At 32.3% G+C, this 21,100-nt stretch overlaps 3 protein-coding genes across 5 annotated transcripts in view; 1 reads left to right on the forward strand and 2 right to left on the reverse strand.

Moving 5' to 3' along the window:
• The window catches only part of LOC128677169 (uncharacterized protein), a 41,847-nt gene that overhangs the window by 3,374 nt on the left and 17,373 nt on the right, over positions 1–21,100 (forward strand). For all 3 annotated transcript variants that reach the window (XM_053757834.1, XM_053757835.1, XM_053757836.1), the window contains 5 exons: positions 60–252; positions 718–871; positions 17,583–17,696; positions 19,795–19,898; positions 20,857–20,968. In XM_053757834.1, the coding sequence (XP_053613809.1) occupies positions 60–252; positions 718–871; positions 17,583–17,696; positions 19,795–19,898; positions 20,857–20,968 (677 nt within the window). The remainder of the gene's footprint in view (positions 1–59; positions 253–717; positions 872–17,582; positions 17,697–19,794; positions 19,899–20,856; positions 20,969–21,100) is intronic.
• On the reverse strand, positions 1,525–6,237 carry mthl5 (methuselah-like 5). Its single transcript, XM_053757843.2, has 8 exons — positions 5,742–6,237; positions 4,872–5,064; positions 4,537–4,720; positions 4,123–4,420; positions 3,880–3,958; positions 3,510–3,712; positions 3,289–3,424; positions 1,525–3,153 (listed from the first exon to the last, which is right to left on the reverse strand). Exons 1-8 carry the CDS (start codon positions 5,926–5,928, stop codon positions 2,907–2,909), a joined length of 1,527 nt encoding a protein of 508 aa, XP_053613818.1. The 5' UTR covers positions 5,929–6,237; the 3' UTR covers positions 1,525–2,906.
• On the reverse strand, positions 7,212–15,390 carry LOC128677174 (G-protein coupled receptor Mth-like). Its single transcript, XM_053757844.2, has 9 exons — positions 15,156–15,390; positions 11,087–11,316; positions 10,604–10,792; positions 10,080–10,195; positions 9,538–9,616; positions 8,938–9,101; positions 8,574–8,718; positions 8,205–8,297; positions 7,212–8,081 (listed from the first exon to the last, which is right to left on the reverse strand). The coding sequence occupies exons 1-9, from the start codon at positions 15,159–15,161 to the stop codon at positions 7,874–7,876; spliced, it is 1,230 nt and encodes a 409-aa protein (XP_053613819.1). The 5' UTR covers positions 15,162–15,390; the 3' UTR covers positions 7,212–7,873.

The following is a 21,100-nucleotide window of genomic DNA, read 5'->3' on the forward strand; positions in this document are numbered from 1 at the left end:
GTCTACAAAAAGTTTTCAAATAAATATGATTCAATGAAAGTAATAACTTTGTTTTATAGGCAGGAGAAACCAAGAATTCAAAGCGGTGCCAAAGTGGAAGAAGTATTGGCGGGCGATACAAAAGAAGGACAAACCAGAACTGCTGGATAAGTTGAACTGGGAAAGGAGGTACTTGCAGCAGCTCATGATAAAGTTCATGAGGATCCTGGAAACCATACCGGAGACTGGGGATGTCGATGCTAATGCTGTCAGGTCAGCTGCTTTCATATTATTCTATGCTTAAAATTCATTCTTAGATAGTTAGGATCAATATTTTTTTAACACAACACTTCCAATGTAACATATTGCATGCTCTGAAAGTATGTGATTGAAGTCGAACAAAAATCTTTTTTTTATATATTAAATACTGCAAATGTGACTTTTTGATGGACACATTATTTTAATAGGTAATAAATTGTATTTTATTTATATTTTTTTATCATTCTCGTATGCACTTGTCGTGTATTGAAATGAAATAACACTCGAACAAACATATACTTTCATTAGAATCTGTTACTTTCATGTCACAGTTCTTCATCTCATGTTTCTTTTTTCACATTCGCGAAACGCGTATATGGATGGGTATCTTTTTATTAGCCACGAAAACACAGCGCGATTCGTGCTAAAATTATGGCTTTGTGCTATAAGAATATTGTCTCACACAGTCAACCTTTCCAGATACTGCGAGCGTTTCCTGGAGCTGATGATAGACCTGGAGGCGCTGCTGCCGACGCGGCGCTTCTTCAACACCGTGCTGGACGACTGCCACCTCGTGGTGCGCAGCCGGCTGGCAGCGCTCGCGCGCCGACCCGAGGGACAGCTCTTCACTCAGGTCAGTGTTACTAAATACCTATATACATATGAAATGGTAAGATCTTTCAAGTTTCAAGTTAATGTTAACACTACTAAAAGTAATCAACTCAAAGTAATCAAGAATACAAAAAGCACCCTTTTTATGGAAGTCTTCGTGTAAAGGATATACTCAAGGTATCATATCTTACCACTTTGTATGCATAAGTATTTTGCAACCCTGTAGAATAAATTATAGCTTCGCGTGGTCAAATGAGATAAAAATGTCATACACAAATACACACCATTTGTATATTTATTAACTTGAGACAATAATTCATCATCAACATAATGATCATCATATCCATCCATCCACCTACCTCATTTGATATATTATTAGCTGTTGCCCGTAACAGTAGCCTATGTTTGCCCTTAGGTCGTTATTATTTTCCAAATTTAATCAAGATCGGCACAGCCGTTTAACATTGTAAGCGTGCAGACAGACTTTCGCTCTTGTAATATACATTATAATTTAGACTAGCTGTTGCCCGTGACAAAAACGGGTTATTCGTCAACTGGCGCGTGTGAAACTCGCGACTGCACGCTGGTAGCCTATCACTTTAAAAAATCACAAGCTTTGTGTTATTTTTTGTATAAATCATTATATAAAATTTAAAGTAAATTAATACAATAAAATGATCTTTAAATGTTTATTAAAAAAATAAAGGCAGAATTAGAAACATTAATACCAATTAAATGCTTGATTATTTTAACATAAAAATGTTTGTGTTTCATAAGAGAGCTTATAATACATTGATGTAATAAAAAGTTAGTTATCCATCATTTTGCTATACAGAAAAGGACGGATTGAAGGCGAGAAACTTTAATGCTACATACAGTCTTATAAAACTTAGAAATACAATAAAATTCTTGTATATGCATATGAGCTATAATATGGTAAGGCATTTTATATATTTGTACATAATTTTTATTTTATCTTAGGTTTAAAATGTTGCTAAATCTATCTATTGTGCTAAAGTTAAAAACCCTTATTATATTTTAAATATTACAACCCTAATATAGAAAGTGACGTGAAATACAATGATATAGAACCTATTCTCATTAGCTGCCATGCCAAGTCTTTTAACAAATATTTATTTTTTATCGTTATAGAATACTTTAATTTAAATTTAATGAAAATTATTTCTCCTCACAATAGTTATATTTAAAACAGATCATGAATGCAGATCATAATTTGCTACATTTATTAGCAATATTTATTTGTCATCCAAATTCATGCCATATATTTATCATTAATGTTATTATTAATCTCCAATTAAATTGGTAATAGGCACATCGAAACAAAAATTCACTTAAAAATAGTTAAGTATCTTTAGTGAGCAGTTACATCGCGAATTTAGTTCGTCGCGATTAGTTTTATTGAATATTTTTAGTCCTCGGTTAAGACTCATCCATTCTATATATTAAAGTTAAATTCAACATATTTCTCTGACCGATATAAAATGTAACTGTTGCTTTTGGACATTTTGAGATTAATCTAAATTATTTAAATAGTGACATTTATTTGGATGTATATGTATTTATAATAAAATCTCATAAAATAACATAATGTATGTAGTATATTCTTAAATGAGGTTGTATTAGTATTTCCACTGGAAACATTTATTTCATAGTGCACAAAACATACATCTATTTGATGTGGTCAACATGTATTTTTTAATAATAGCTATATGAAACTGAAGTCGTTTTACTCTATGATTTTCTATTCTAATTTGTTGAGACACCCATTTATTCTTATGACAGGGCCTTATTTAACATCACAGTTTTATCCTGTCCAATTATTCTATTGTCAAGTTGTTAGGTTAGTAAAATATTAAATACCTATAATGTAGTTGTGCAATATGCCCCATATTTTTGTCAGACTTAAGTGCATTTTTGCATTTTGCTTGTTTTCTACTTAAATATTAAACTTCATTCACAAATTCGTCATATAAATTGTTGTCTTTTATGCAGTGTTGAGATATCAAAACTTAAAATCTAACTTTGGATATACCTCTTCACATGTACTGAGTCATTTCATCCCCCCACTCCCCTGTGGGTACAGGCTCCGCATAGCAACAGCTCTTCCTTAGAAGGAATATGACATGTGCCTGTCGCACCACACACACATAAAAGACGAGTATGCCTTGTAGAGCGTTGACTACAATGTGCGCGTATATAAGTCCATCAAAGTTTAGCCACGATAATAGTAGAAACAGCCAAGCAGTGGTCATTATGAGAAACAATTGCAGGAATAAATCAAAGCTGAAATTGACAAAAAACATCATTAATTGGAATATCTAAAAAGTAAATCAACAAAAATATGTGGGTATGTCTATATTTTAATGGTTTCTTAGTTTAATGTGTTCAAACTCAATATCAAGTGAAAAGTTTCTTTACCATCCTTTGAGTTTATGGTGTATTCTTCCATATATATTTATACTTTTTATAACTTTGAGAGTTGTTATGTAAAAGAATATATTGAAAAATATAGTGAATGCCACTGGTGTGAAAAATATCGCGATTCCAAGCCAACCTGAAATATAATGAAAAATATGTTTTTAATTTTTTTTATGAATTTTCTCTGCGAAACAAACTATAAAAAGACAAGAAAACAATACCTATGGTCTCTTGTTCAATATCATCAACTAAAATGGATGATGAGAATTGCGTGCGCATTTTTCTGTTCGGATTAGTTCCTGTGTCCAGCAAGAAGTGAGCGCAGATCGCTAACGCCGCCATCATTACGACACTCGACCACACTACGCTTGAATAGTAGCAGTATTTACGAACATCTGTCACTCTCAGAAACACATTTCTTGACCTAAAAAAAAGATATTGAGATTATCATAAACTTACAATCAACAAGATTAACTTTAAAAATTACAAAGACAGTGTAAGAAAATTGTTTTAAATATTAGATTTGTTTTGCCTACTACAAGGGGAACAAATTCTTTGGCAACAGCTTATTTGAAATGTGAAAAGGCTTACTTGAAAGTCTTCCACACGTAGAATCCAAAGCTATTCAACCAGAAGAATGCACCCAGTAGACTGATATAAAGGATGATATCTGAAATGGAAGATTAAATAACCAATTAAATAGTTTCAAAATATTAAGTACTGAGTCAATATCAAATACATACGCACACTTAAACAACTATGTCAGGTAATTTCGTCATGTTTGACTCTACTCATTAGTATGAAAATGTTAACCATCTAAAAAATAATACTCACCAGTTATCATGAAACTGACATGGTTACTGAACTCAGTGAATATCCTCACAAGGTCAGCGGCCTGGCTGACTATGAGACACACATTTATTGTCGTGATAATATTCCCAGCTAAATCCCTCAAAGTTGGCAATACAAAGTATATTATTGCCACCAGAAGGAACAACACCATTGCTAATGCATGAAATAGGGGGTTAATGACCTTTTTCATAAGGAAGTCTGTATCTTTCCAGTTTATTTTAACTTCAGGTATGCATACCAAAGCATATTCACCAGTCATGTTTGTCGCTTCCATGTATATCTGAAATGAAACAAAATAATGAAAGTTTTCCTTTGTGGTATGATTGATATAGTTATTAGTATACTTTGGTAAATGAGAATGTAAAATTGATTTTTTATAGATATTAGTAAGTTTACCTTGTCCATACAGAATTTATTTTGCTTGTGAATGTAAGACGCAGGTTCTTTGACATCTGGTATCACAATTGTGTCATGTATACTAAATGTGCTTTTAGACACAAATGGATCTTCTTTGATGCTCTCAGTGCTATGTTCATGATGAATCAAATGACGTAATCGTCCATCTGTCAGTAAGTTCAGCCTGAAATTGAGCAATTATAATTTTATAATTGTTAGCGAGATATAAAATAATTATGATGTGGGTGTGCTAACTAATTTTAGAGTAGGAAAAAGTAAATTCTGGTTTGAAAAATAATAAATACAAAAGTTCTTGTAAAAAAGAATAAACTCACTCATCTTCAGATTTTCCCAAATAAAATATTGGTCTAATTTCTGTTCTTTCACAATCAGGATACCCAATCACATAGTCATAATATGTAATGTCTTCATTATGTTCAGTCTTGGGAGAAATTCCTTTTGCATAAAGATATAACTTCATGTCTACAGATTTGCCATCTTCAGTTCTAAAGTTTGGTACCCATCCACCTAAAAAATAAATATAACAATTGTTCAGTGACTACTTATTTTAGATTATCATTTCTACACCAAAGAAAGTAAAAAGGCCACAAGGATTTTTTAAACTAATGAATTTCTATTCAGCATTTTATATCACAAAAGAAACTGCAACTTTTTAGTATGAATCATCACTGACTCATTTTTCATTTTATGGTTTCTTCTACATGCTAGTCATTGTCATAGGCTTTTTGCTAAATGTTGCTTTTACAGGTTTATTACGGCTTTTGTAATTTATATGAGAATGGTTCTAAATTAAAATCATAAAATGTGTTCATGCCTGTATATGGAAAGAATATTAGAATATCAAATTCCAAAAAAAATGTATTTCATAGATTGCAATCTATTTTTTAATTGAGTATGAACTAATGAACAATTAAGCAACAGGAAAAAATAAACCAGAACAATCTCAATATTTTATCTCAATTGTACAAATAATTCTGCCTCTGGTAAAAGTGCTTCGCTTATGAGTTTAGCATTATTGGTTCTGTTTACTTAGTAAAATAAGAAATAAAGATGTGATACTGTACCTATCTGTAATCAAAACACAACTTATGTCAAAACTACATGGTATCTAAGCCATTACACATCTAGCATAAGTTGTCAGTGTTAATTAAATAATCTAGGTGAAGTTAAGTGGATTCACTTACTCTGATTGTATCTGGAATACAATCTGCACGATGTGTCCACCATAATCTCATTTTCTTCACAGCATTTATTTATTTTCAAAGCGTTTTGCCGCGCCGCTAGATCGTTCACATCTGTATCACTGTTTTTGGTGTTAACCTCCGCGTTCACATTCGCCAAAGTTAATATTAGGAATGCTAGGGGATACATATCTGGGAACTTATAAACTTTTCATTAATACGCAACTATCTTTGACCGGTGCTTGCGATATCCTCAAGACACATTCTTTGTAGAAATAACTGTACACAACCCTGATGTACTGATATACATTTTCTTACTAAATAAACAATGCAGTATTTAAGTTGTTATACAATTACACTTCCCATGTGTTTTCAATTTAAACAAACTTTTAAATAAGTACCTACCTAATAAGAAATATTAAAATAACAAAAAATTCGATTCAACCTATCTGCACTTGATTCCCTGACTGATTGACAGTACGTAAAACTCTGTCACTGTCACATCGTTCAAAGCATTGATAGTTTGCCAGAGACAATATTTTTTAACCATAGACCAAAGAGCCAACCGAGAAAAACGAAAAAAAAAAGAAAACAATGTTATGTAAATATTATAAGGTTTTATTCATAAATATTTAAATGTATATAACTTATTTTTTGTAAAGTGCAAGACCAAATATATCAAACTTTTTATGAATAAGAAGGTAGTTAACGAGGGTAGATAATATATCAAAAACCAATTATAGACGACGGACTAGTTTATTAATGAAATGTAAGATTTGCATAGAATAGAACTTCCCGGGTGTTTCCGGACCTATCCGGCTAATCAGCTAATCACAGTAACCAAACCTGCCACTTTATACAAAGTGGCAGGTTTGGTTACTGTTCGTTTCTTCTCATGTAGAGATGGGCAAAAATTTGTTGGATTATCAATAAAGGATTGCGGTTCCATTTTGTAATCTTCGGAAAGGATTACAGATTACACAAAATAAGCTTGGACAAAAAAAACAAGATTAATGCAATCTGACTTCATTAGTTGAGATTACTTTCGGTTCCAGATCCGGTACTGGGTCCGTAACTGGAACCCAACCTCTATTCCTGGCGCGACTGTCTGTGTGAACGTGATAAACTCAAAAACTACTGACGGATTTTTATAAGGTTTTCAGTGATGTCCTGAGGAAGGTTTGGGTGTACCCGAGTATAGCAGGGCCGCTTATTTCTAATATGCACTTCTTCTATAGCTAAACCAAATAGAAGATATCACGGTATTTTATAGCTTTCTCAGTCTACATTAAAATGAATCGAACTGGGTCAGTAATTAAAAAATCAAAAATTTCATTTCACAAAGGAAAAGTACCTAATCATGTACTGTGCTACACCCAACGACAAGTGATAGAAAACGATGGTACTAAGTTAGCTGCTGTTATCCACCTCGCGCATAAAACGGTTGTAAAGTTAAAATAAAATTATTACTAATTCATTTTCATAATATTTAATTATTGCATGCTTAGGAACACAATCATTTACAAATTAACTTACATGAAATAGTACGGTATTTACATAATAGTAAATATACATATACTGGACTGGAATGCAAAACGACGTGGCCTTTATTTTTTATAATAAAGAAGAAAGTTGACTTGCATAAGATTCACATTATTGAAAGCACATACTCGTAGAGTAGTTTTATTAGGCTAAACAACTTTTCTGACAGTTATTTTAATTATAATATCATCACTTACAATTAACTTTTCAACAAAGAAAAATATAATTTACAATGCTTAAAAATGATATTTATAAAAATAATGAAGGATTCAAATAATTCAAAATTAATTTGAAATAAAAATAGATTACATTATTATGGCACATTTTTACCTAGAAATATTACACAAAGTGCAACGTGTCTTACACATGGCATTAGAAAAATTAAAATATTTTCGAAACATTTAGTCTAACAATATTGCTATCAAATATTTATACCCTGCTCCATTCATTTTAGAGATTCCTATTGATATTTTTGGTATATAACAAAATTCTCGATAATTAATTTTATCATAATGACTATAAATAAACACACATTGTCTTTTACACTCGTTAGCGCATCTTGCACTACACTTAACTTTTTGTGACAGTTACTTTTAATTGAGCCTTACTTCAACGGTCTCATCGGCCAGGATGAGCTGATCATCAGAGTCGTCATGGGGGCTCAGCATATCTGCCAATTTGCTCGTGACTGGCAAGCAACAATGCTCGCCAGCTAAGCCTCTCATGGCACGCCTTCTCAAAAGAACCAATAGGACGAAAATGACGAATCCTTGCAGGCAGTTAAAAGTGTCCATGATTTTCCTGAAAATAAAATATTTTTATTATTTTACAATTCTACAATCATTGCAGTAACAATTTTTTTATAATTCAAATTGTTCAGACCATCTTTTTAGAAATAAATCATGGTTTAGCATGAATTCTTACCAAACTATGTGTTTTTCTCCATGAGCAAAACTAGCAATTTCGAATATCCAAGAAATGCCCATCACAAGGAACAGTTTAAGGGATAGGAGGAACCTGTAAAGTAAAACAAAATGTTTCCTAAATCAACTGGTATGTGTGCATGATGATGAAGGTCTCATCCGGGGGCGTAGCTGCAACCATTATTATTCTATAAAGCTATCTGAACGTAGGTATGATAAAACACATGTCAATCGCCTGAAATAGTATCAAATAACGTTATGAAATTATAGTAACTTGATATAATAATGCTTAATAATATTTATTTTATAAACATAAATATTTTTGTAAACGCTATTACATTATGATCAGATTATATTGGCGATCACTTACTTGTACTTGATTATGTTAAGTTTGTTCGCCTCATATTTCCGCGTGGTCGCCCACAGACTGCGGGAAGACATGATAAATAGACCCACATTTGCAGCTATGAGAATTGCTATTGGTCCGTAGAAGAATAGCCACGTCTCTGTTCGTCCTGAAAAATTAGGTATATAGATTTTGGTCTGTGTTGTTGTTCTACCTTACTGATCAAAATCGTGGCTATACTTAAACTATTATACTTTTTCTATTTCAAAAAAAGAAACGATATGTACAGTCTTTACTATTAAAAATCTGTTTTTATACTTTTCAGTAATGTGAAAGTAGCTTTAGAATTAGTTAGTTAGCCTGCATCAAGTATCATCAGATAACTTACCAGAGAACCAACAGCTGCCTTTCCCGAAGTCAGGCTTGAGATGGTTGCCCTCCACAAAGTTGGTGATAAGACTGATGGTGAGGAACAAAAGTGTGCCTCCCCAAGCATAGCAGCTGTAAAAGAAGTATTGCTTCTTTTCTGTGTTTCGCAAGTGGGCAGCATCACTGAAACATTTTAAAAGGTCATTCACATGTTAAGTCTATATTTTAGTTATATTTTGTCTCCTTTTAATACCTATCTAATATTGAAATGTACTTTACATGTATGTTATATTTTTATATATATATATATATATATATATATATATATATATATATATATATATATATATATATGTATATGTATATATATATATATATATATATATATATATACATATATATATATATATATATATTCGCGATAAACTCAAAAACTGCATACTGCACGGATTTTCATGCGGTCTTCACCAATAGATAGTGTGGATTCCTGAGGAAGGTTTAGGTGTATAATTTAGATGTTTTGATCCCATTAATTTACTAATTTTTTTATAGCTACAAGAGACCCTATAATTATAAAGTTTTTAGAATAATATATATATATGTTCGAAATTGAACTTACTGCACTGTTCGGTATACATTGATGCATATCACGTTCATCCAGAAGAAAGTAGCCATCATCCATGTGTATATGAAAAATCCTAAAATTAAAAACTCACATTAAAAACAATACAATGTTATTTATTATTCTACCCAAACGTTTCCTGTGTCAAATGAGTCGCGATGAAACCTATACCTATCAGATTTTAAGACTATCCGGTATTCGCTATAGTTGTATATCACAACCACATCAAATTCCATCCAGTAGTTTTTGCGTGATGCACGAACAAACATTCGAGACTAGATTTATTTCTTTGATATCTGTTATACAGACCCACTTACAGTTTTATTTGTATATAGATAGATAATCTAGTCTTATTCGTACCGGTCAGACGGCGACGACTTTGTCCCTGTTGGATCCATTTATCACAATTCTTAATTGTATATTTTCTACTTAATTGAAACAAATAAAAGCTTAATCAATAACAGCAGTTCTGATTTTTCATAGACTTAAACATAAACAAAGTAATAAATATCGTTTCGAATGGAAAAAAATGAACCAACCAGTCGTGGTGCATAACGCGCCAGTAATCCACCGAGTCAGTTGCAGCGACCCCAGACACAGGAAACCGAACGCCATGCTGATGCACATGCACATGTAGCACAGCCCCTGCAAGTCTCTGAAATTAAAAAAAAAAATCATTACATTTATATAATCACTAGATGTTGCCCGGGGCTTCGCTCCCGTTGGAATTTTGAGATAAAATATTGCCTTCTTGGAACTTTCTAATGGTGAAATATTTTTTAAAATCGGTTCGGTAGTTTCGTATATTACCCGCCTCAAACATACATACTCACAATCGCTTACCTCTTTATTATAAAGAGGTATTTTAAATAGTATAGATAATATCTTTTTCTTAATATATACCTAGTCTCTGTGTAACTATGATTAATTTATACAAAGTAAATTCATTTGTTTTGCTAATTTGTAGAAAAAAAATAAGTATATGCTAATCTTTATATACTTAATGAGTATGTCTATTTAAAAAAGTATTATCTTTTACGTGAATGATATAAATATTACTCACCTCAACTCAGGTATATAGCCATACACTACAACAGTTGCCAGCAAAAAGAAAACGGATATGATTGTAAGGATGCCACTCGTCTCTAAATCTGAGTCGCTCTGCGAGACCTGCTCAAAGCAAACTAGAGCGACGCGTGTTAACTCCGCAGGGGTTCTGTTTGAACTCTTGACCATATTTCCGATGCAGTACCTGAAAAAGAATTGTATGTCTAATTTAAAATCTGACACCATTAGTCTGATCACCAATAGTATATTCAAAGAGGGAAAGCAAATAATTTTAATCGAAATGTTTTCCATTCGTTATTGAAATAATTTCAGTTAATGATGCAGAATCCTACAATAAATCAAGAAACAAACTTTTTAAAATGAAAATGCAAAACTTTCGTTATATAAAAATACTGAATATTTCATAGATATTGAAGCTAACAAGAACATGATAGTTGGATATGAATTACTAAATAACATGAAAATTTACAAAACTTACTGCGATGTGTCTTCTACGAACACATAGCCTGGTGTGTCCATTGTGGAGACCTTATCACCATTTAACACTATGTCATTTAAAACCAATCTTCCGTCATTGCAGTTTAGGGCTACCTTATTAATCTTGTCCTCCCCACAAAATCCCCCCGTATAAATTAAAGAGCCGTCTAGACAGCAAGGCATTGCAGAAAATGCTACGCCGCAGCATATCACCAATATAAAGATTATCTCCTGAAAAACAAATTATTTTCTTTTGTAGCAATTTCATTAACGAACATTTAAAAACTTTAATTATAAATATTTATATAACTTTAAGAACATTCTCCAAGAAAATCTATCCAAATCTCGCAGTGATAAGAAAATTGTAGTGAAAACAGAACCAGCCTTTTTTTAGTCTTTTTATCTCAACATTTTCTGTTATTTGACATTGAATTTCTCTATCGCTAGGGTCGTTATTGGATTGGTTTAAGTAGTGCAGGTCATCGAATGTGCATGCGTTTAATGAACTCTCAATTATATATTGTAATCACAATTTATTAACGAGCAGAAACGTGTGCAACGTGAATGTGATAGATAGTGGTTAGGTAATTATTGTTCAAAACTGCGATATTATTTTGTTGGCAAATCTTTTTTGTTTTTTGTTAGAACCCACTTCCGTGCAACTTAATAAAATAAAAATCTCAAATTTCTAGGATTTTTTTTCCATTAGGTATCACGTGAAGTATTGCCGAACATCAAAATCAAAGAAGACAATATTGTTATTAGATATTGATAGGTAAAGAGGGTAATTAGCTAATTACCTGTCTAATTACTAATTATATGTTGTACTAAATATATGTCTAGTCCTTATTATTAACGCCACGATACACTTTATAATACTATTTTTCGATCTAATGATATGAATTGATATCGGCTAAACAATCTATTAGAAAATTAGGTCAGGGCACAATCAGTGAATCAGGACCTGTAATGTATGTAAAGAGGGTAACTTCGTTAGCACGGCGTAGGTCAAAGTCAGGGCACAAATTGACATTTTAATGACCTGATGATGTATGATGTAAACAAGTGAATGTACGCAATTACTTACACTATCCGAGATTACGAGCCATTACTAAATCTTCATATGTATGTTCCGAGCACTAAATACTACTCGGTGACGTCATTGATTTATTTTATTTGTAAATGAAACCGATAAGTCCAATATTATTATCAGAAACTGCGTTACAAATATGTTGTGTTTATGTAAATTAGATTGATGGTAAATATTGTATATTTAAATATCTTCTTTTGAAGAAATCATTTGAAAGAAGTTCTGTTGTAGATAATCTTTTCGGCCGTTAAGGAAACTGGTGTTTGGAAACTGGTTTCTTAAAAAGTTTTTTTTTTAAGAAACCTGTTTTAGACGTTATTTTTTTATTTATATGTTTATCAAGACTAATCACAAAAATAAAACAAAAAAACGAAGTAGTTTATCACAATCTAAAGTCTAATCTGGAAGTAAGTAAATTAATGAAAATATGCGTCTTGTTGTTTGTTTGCGATAGTTACTGCTATGCGTCATTTTATTTCCCGATTCTATGATTCTATGAAGTTTATCAACATTTGATGACCATTGAATTCGCTGTAATCATCATTCTCATATTACCTGCTCTATTAAGAGCAGGCTCAAAGGAAGTTGACTATGCAAAATATGAGGACCGCATACTGTAGATAATTTTGAACACAGAAAAGTTTGTAGATTTATAAATCTATGTTAGGATGTTGCTGGCAGCTTTGTTGGTCCCTTTTTTGTTTATCCCTTTGAATGTTCAAGTAAATGGACGGCTTTCAATCTATTTTTGACTTTTTTTTAACAAATTCCAATTGTTTCTTGAAGTTAAAGATACAATTAACCAAAATAAAAATACTTAATAAATAGTAGATTTATTTTTACGCTCTTTTGAGTTCAAATCTACAGTATGCGGTCTTCAGTCTTCACATTTTGCATACTCAAATCCCTCCCAATCTATAAGCAATATGGTTTATTGACTATGTGGGCCTTTTGCAAAGCAATATTTTTGAACTAAATATTATGTGATAATAATAATTATTCGCACGTATATAGAAAATTTATTATTACGTATTAGTATTACTCAGGTGTTTTTCTTTATAAAACAAGTTCCTTCAAATAACATCGGCTAGTCTCCTATTCTGTTTCATGGCTAAGTAACTATTCATTGTATATCATAACCATAATGATAGTTGTACGGCAATCCTATAGACTGCAGGCTACCAAAATATTATCCCTTGATTATTGTTTGTTCATTACACAGACAGAATTTGTGTGAAACTTACACAATTTTCCTCCCTGGTTTTTTGGCGAAATCGTGACGGCAACATTAACCGTGAAAAAAAAACAAGCATATAAAAGGTTATTGAACTTGAATTCTTATAATCTAATGTTTTGTTTATAACAACCACAACCTTTCTGTCTCCGATCGCTAATTAATGTACTTCATATCAACGATTACAACATTTATGTCTTTATTTCGATTCAATATGGAACTGGTCCATTCTAATGTTCAGTTACATTTAATGTATTCACCACAAGCGGACCGAGCCCACCCAGAATGTTTTCTAAATACGACGCGCGACAGGTTCAATACAAAGTCTGGCTAGAGGAAGGTTATGCAGTTGATAATTTAGGAAATTTGTTGTCGAAAAATCGATAGTGTCAATATCGATAGTTAACCTTGAAAACCATCGAAGAATATCGAAGGGGCTATCGATAGTATTAGTTGATTATTTTAGACTATCGATAGTCTATTTAAGCTATCGAGCGGCAATACTAATTTCTATATCTCGACTGCTAAATACTGTTCAATTTTAATTTATTTTATTTAGCAGTCAACCAGAGATTTTATGATTATTCGATATGGGGCACATATTGATATTACTTAGTTTTTAATTGTCAGTTAACCTACTGAATAAATAAATCAGTGACGGGTACGTTAAAAATTTCTCTCATAGTTATGACTGACGCGCAGATAAAATATTTGCGATATGACCGTGGTACTCTTTGTAGCACTTTACAGACCAATTTTGTCTTCATTTTACAATTACAGATTGCTTCAGATTTACGTTCTATTTCGATACATCTATTTTCTATAACATACAAAGTATTTTATTTTAGGAACAGCGACGAATGAACGATGCTCTTAAACTTAACATTTCAAAAAACATTATTAGCATAGTTATTTTTATCTTTGTTTCATTCACTCTGTACGAGTACGTGTGTGTCTAAAATTTTAAAATGAGACAAAACATTTGTTTTTTAAATAGAAAACATGTCATTATACTATATATGCTGATATAATTACTATCGATGGGTGAGAGGCTGCAGTATGTGGCCATATTGTTATCTATGACACTTAGGTACTACGAGCATTGATAGCTTATCATGTCCTGTGCTGTGATGTGACCCTTCGTTGTTTTATTATTCACTAGCTGACACCCGGAATCATATATTTTTTTGGCAATACATGTAGAATAATAAATTATCATCAATTATCATCAAACATAATTTATGTTTTAATTAAACAGTATTTGATTATTACAACTGGAAAAAAATGATTAAATTGGTTTTTAAACTAGCGTGAGGAAAATAAAATACACTCTTAATTATTAATAAATTGATATAAATTCGTGATTTTCATATTAATGAAATACCTAGTTAATATCTTGTAAGTTTCTAAGCTACAAAAAACAAATTAATATAACTTAAAACACCCCATAAAACTTATTTTATATGATAACTGTGTGGATTACAATTAACCCGAATTACCCGCTTATAGGTAAAATCTTTTTGTAAATTCATCTAAGCAGGTAGAAGTTTACATAAAGGAGAGGGTGGGTAGTCATGAATGTCGGTATGCTGCACTATAAAATACGATAAAATTAAATGATTTCACCAATAATAAATCTAACTCATAAATGTATAAGTCGAGTGGCCATGCAACTAAACCTACAAGCCCACAAAACGGGATACATTTGCGTAAACCGATTTACTTTCTAAATATTTTTAAACTCACCTTCATAATTACACTAATTATTTCAATTAACACTGACTCAATAATCAAATAAACTAAATAAAACAATTTTACAACTCGTAATGCCGGTAACTTTATTACTAATATGTATAATTAATGAATACGAGACGAGGCGTGCGACCGTGCGTGTCTCTTGTTGTGTGAATGGCATATGGGATAGTGTTGTCGTCGCCGAAGTCACGCAAGCGCAAGCCCGCTCGGAGCCGGTTGTAGACTCGAAGACTTCCATTTCCATCCCTTTCTAGTGCCAGGCGCGAATCCAAACGTAAAACAAGGTTGTGTCTTATATAGTTACCGTATTACTGACTTGATTGAATTTTAAGATTTTGAAAGCGTTGAAAATTTCATTGATGTCCGTCGACATCTTTTGGTTTATTTGAAGAACTAAACCAGATCATATTTTCAGTGCTATAGAGGCAAAAAAACTATATTTGTTATTTTTATTGATAACGTTATTGAGATCTAATTGTTATATAAGTTTAAAAAATAATGGTTGGTGGAAATTATTTTCAATGTTGATTTTTTTTATACAAAGGCTTACGATTGCATATATGCCCATCGTGCACACGACATGGATCCGCGTCTGTCTAGTGACGGCTATTTTGGTGTTCCATATTCAAATACAAAAATCCCACACTACGGTACTTGTTACTATTTACGGCGGCGCCTGGCCATTTAGACACAACTTGCAAATATAGTAAAAAAATAAAAGATTTTTATAAACTTGTAGTGATTCACTCGCACACAGTGCATAAATATTTGGTCATTGACATTGAAGAGGATAAAAATAAAATGCGGTTGCATTGAATATGACGCTGTTCCGCTACGTTTGCAATTTTATCAGGATGATAATTCTGGCTGCTATTAAAATAATACCAATCATCAGATACATAGATTGTTATTTATACACCTAACCTATCCATAATAAAATTTAAAAAAACTATCATTGGCTATTAAATAAGGTTGTATTACTTTTCAAAATATTCACACTTTTCATTTGCATTCGATGAAATCACTATCTTCAAAACATGGTTTCTGAATGCCTCAATGGATTCTTTAAGTTTAATCCATTAGGATAATGCTTGATAAACACGCAAAATACACGCAAATTTTAAAATCGCGCAACTCAATGAAACATTTGACAATCAGATGAAACAAACAGCATTCTACAGAGCATTCTAAAGCTCCAATTTCAATAATAGATCTATAAGCCAAGAAAATAATTACTTTTTAAATATTATTTATGTAGTGGCCAGTACCGGATTCTTAAACTGCAACCCTCGTAGTATTCGATGGTTCAAGATATACCAAAATATCTGAGAACCAGCATCGATGAATATTTTAGATAAAAAATATAAATACCTTAGTATATTTAGATTTCAAATATCTGACATTCCTTTCTAATTAGATCTCTTGCAATAAAATTCAATAAATACCCCCTAATATAAAAATTATGTTCTGAAAAAAATTTAGGTAGGTATCCTTTCCCTGTTATTCATTAAAAATAATATAAGCTAATGTAATTATGTTTTGTCACTATCGTACTTTACAAAATTTGGCATTGACAGATCGAGATAAAACATACTTTATATAGAATGCTGCAACTAAACTGAATGAGATGAGACAATTAGTTTTTAAAATGAGTTATAGAAATATTTATGTCGTTCTTTGAGGAGTTTCTTCGATCTATTTACTCGTAGCCAACTCGCCCCAGACAGTGTCTTGTTTTCAACAAAACTATTGGATAAAATGAAAAGGTTTTCAATGAAGTTTTACCTAAACAAATACTTATTTTAATATTACTTTGAGATTACTTATGATAAATTCGTTTTTCATATTTACAAACTATGAATACGTGGTATTTGTAAGACTTTAACAACATATTAAAAAATAAAATTTCTTCGAAATTTATCTGACGGTTTAGTCGGGAATGCCTACCCGACTTTTACATTTATAATAACTACTATTTTGGACATTCTTTTGATTCCAATATCCAATTTGATTCCCAGATATTTAGATGCGTCTAAACACAGATTACCAGAAAATGTTGCTGTGGGCTTTTTGTTTTCCATTTGTGCTTTGGAGGCGCTTAGACGGTAGTAAACCTATTATTGACCTCTAGCTAGTCTATGAGCCAGAAAAATATAATGATTAAAAAAGGGGTCTGGTGCAAAACGTCCATTTCTCAAAATGGGCACTTTCTTATTTTACACATAATTACCAAGATTTGAGTTTGCTGGGGAGTCCATTTTGATAAATTACCTCAACCATCCATTCTTGTTTTACGAAGTGCACATTTTGTGTCAGACTCAAAAAAGCTATTCATATATGCCTGTTTGCATTAAAATATTTGACGCCTTAATGACATTTTGAAAATGTATGAACGATTGAATTTCCGTACTTTTTCAGCTGCTGCAAATGCTGAAATTCTACGCGCACTTCGAGATCAGCGACGAGACTGGCGACCCGATGACAGACCGCGACATGACTCTGCAGCACTACTCCAGAATCACATCATTGCAGGTACTTTAATCATACTGCATTATGCGTTCTTCGCCATTTTTAGTTGTCAGAGCATTGGCAGACATATCCTTTTTGACTACATCAACTTATACTTTTTGGGTTTGCCCTTTCTATCAGGATGGTATGTGTATGTATGCAAATCAGTTGTTCCCTACGTAATTTTTTGGTTTACATAAGACGTGGCCTACCAGTAACCAGTACTGCAAGCGGCACTCCTGTTGATTTTCTGCTTCGGACATGAAATCTGCGCCCCACTATCTAACGTGGTCATGCCGCGTGACACCATCGTCCAGGGTGGCATTGTAAACCCCGTGACTCAAAACTACACTACACTTTTATGTCGTTCGAGCCCCCGCTGCCATACACCTCCGATCTCTCCTAAGATAAATCAGCTTTCCGTTTCAGTCTCTGACAGTTTTAATACACCACAGTACTGCTCAGATCCTTGACACGAAAGCAAAGCAAGTATTTAAAGTATTTTTGGGACATTACAAAAATTGCAATGCCATCTCACTTCCATGATATGTGTGCCAAATTACGGCGAACTCCGGGTGGTATATGTGTCCAACACAGGGTATTTATCAACCTTGACCATCCTGGATTAGTGTTTTAGAAAAAAGTCGCAAATACATCGATTCTCATCACCACCCGTTTGTGTTTGTCGATAATGTATTTCTGTCATAAATATGGCTTAGTTCATTATGAAATTCCGGCTGTACACTATCAGCAAATAGTTCGCCAAACTTTGGCGGTTTGGACGTATATTGTAGATTTTTCTTAAGAAAAATAAAAGCTCTTATGTAGCCGACATAACCAACCACCATTCTGTATCTCCGATAGATAGTGCCATCTATCTGTTTTTATCCGCTACAGTATAAAAACAGCAAACAGTTTGACTTCGACATTATCGTGATGCAGTTGGCGGTTAAGTCCTACATTGCTTGTTTTACCTTGCGCTAAAAAAACTCGTATACACACTACGCAATGTATGTTTATTCTCGTCTGCTCTGTCTGAATTCGCCGATAATGTGGATATGCTATTATAAAAAGCAGCAAGCATTCATGCTCGTGCGCAGACTTTTTGATTACCTTTAGTTTATTTCACTAGATGGCAGTAGAGGTAACATTTTTTTATTGAATAATAACTAAAGGTACGTTAAATATTAATTTTAATAATAGATGTTTTACAAAGCTTTTGAAAAAATTATATTTTAGATCGTAATTTAAGAACAAAATTTACAAATACAATATTTGCTAGTAATATTTATACTTCTCAAATCAAAAGGTTTTCTTTATTAAGTTTTAATGAATCAGTAATGAAGCTGCTATTCATTTTATATTACGTACAATCATAAAATATTCAAAAGCAACATAATAATTGTCACAAGTTTAATAGTACCCTATGACATAAGCATTTCAATGAATTGTGTGTGGGTAATAACAAATACATGTTTCCGGTTATACTATCAAATTATTCATCTAATGGTTCGTTACGGCTAAATCTTTAATAACGCATATGACTAGATTAGATACTTGTGTCCTCCTCAGGATAATCATAACTAAGCTCCCAAGTGTCAATACTCAGACGCTGCTATTTTATAACTCTAAATTGGGTTTACTGTTTAGATTTAGACAAGGGTAGATGCCATCAATTCTAATCAGATAGTATTATCTATATGTCAAAAACAAAAATTGTCACAAGTGATGTCATAAATGTTGGAGTCAAGAAGCGTTTTAATTATACTTTATTGAGAACGAAAAAATACGAAATAAATAAAATTGATTAATTAAAGACATTTCATAATCATGATTCATTATGTGAATAGATACATTTAAACATTTTATTTTATACACAGGCAAGTACCCTATTGTTTTAGCACTCAACGCTTTTGAGTATTCCGTCCGTCAATCAGATCATGTTATTCACATTGCATAAATAAATACTTTATTTACCATAATTTTTGTACATGCATTATACAACAAAACAAAGAGACAAGTGATCAGTTTATTGTCGTTCTCCACGATTGTTTGAGGAACTTTATTATACCTTATATTACATTTGATCAATTTCATTTAAAAAATCATTTATTATTTGCAGAAAGCGGCGTTTGCGAAGTTCCCTGACCTGCGTCTGTTTGCCCTGGCGAATGTAGCTAGCGTGGATACCCGGGAATCTCTACAGAAACACTTCGGGAATCTTAGGTAAGTTGCGATTCTAAAATATATATACCGCATAGCTTATATGTTTTTATACTAGCCCGGAATAAATTATTTAATACACAGGATTTTACAAAATACATGTAAACATACGAAATGGTGAGATACAGGTAGCTTGGATACATTATTTATATGAAATTTCAAGTTAATATTAACAATTCTAATTGTATAACTACTGCCTGTTAATATTCCGCTTATAAAATTGTTGTGCAATGATAAATTGGCTCACAAAGACATAACCATTATGATGACGGATCATTAATAAATGTATAAATTAAATGCACAAACTATGACAAACGGTTGGGATTCTTTCGTGTATGATTTTAGCTGTAAAAAATGCAATAATGTATGTAGACAATTTCCTGCACAATGTTATCAGTTGTAACGCAGTTATGGTCAAATATTTTTCTCCTGAACACTCCGTAGGAATTTTTCGTACAAAATTTCGTCGAACTCCGTCTAGTATATTTTCCGTGAAATAGTAGGAACGGTATTCTACTTGTCAATAGATTTGTCCAATATTTTGATATGTATCAAAATATTATATTATAATATATTTTGATACATGTCAAAATATTGGACAAATCCATTATTAGTAATGTCACATAAGATGAAAGGGATAGCAATACCAATGAATAAAGATAAATATTTTTTTATACTATTAGCAGGCAAATAGGCATAGGGCTACATGCCTGATGGTAAGTGGTCACCTCAGCCTATGAACGCCAACACCATAGGTGTCACAGGCGTATCGCCTTGGCTGGTCTATTGCCGACAATAATTACATCAATGTCTCTCACTTCAAACTGGAATACAACAATGCAAGCACTGCTGCTGTTTGGCTATGTATACGACCTTTGTACGACTGTATAAAATCTACTTCTGTTATATTGTAAGTTGTCACATTTAGGATATTTTAGTATAATAATGTTTAATTATATAGCGACAAGGCGCTGCGGGACATCGCAACATATTTGAATCTCGTACCAGCAGAAGGCAAAGAAAAGGAGGCGCCATGGCACAGAGTAGACAAAGAGTTCCTCAAAGAGTTACTGGTTTGTATTATTTTATTCGTGAACTGAATTAGTTACCATGCTGTCACATTACCTTTCAAATGATATCGGGTGATATCAAATGATATCTTTCAAATATTTCGGCAGAAGAACGTTTGAAAAATAGGTCCAAAT

The sequence above is a fragment of the Plodia interpunctella genome, chromosome 17, assembly GCF_027563975.2.
Source record: "Plodia interpunctella isolate USDA-ARS_2022_Savannah chromosome 17, ilPloInte3.2, whole genome shotgun sequence".
Classification (NCBI taxonomy): domain Eukaryota; kingdom Metazoa; phylum Arthropoda; class Insecta; order Lepidoptera; family Pyralidae; genus Plodia; species Plodia interpunctella.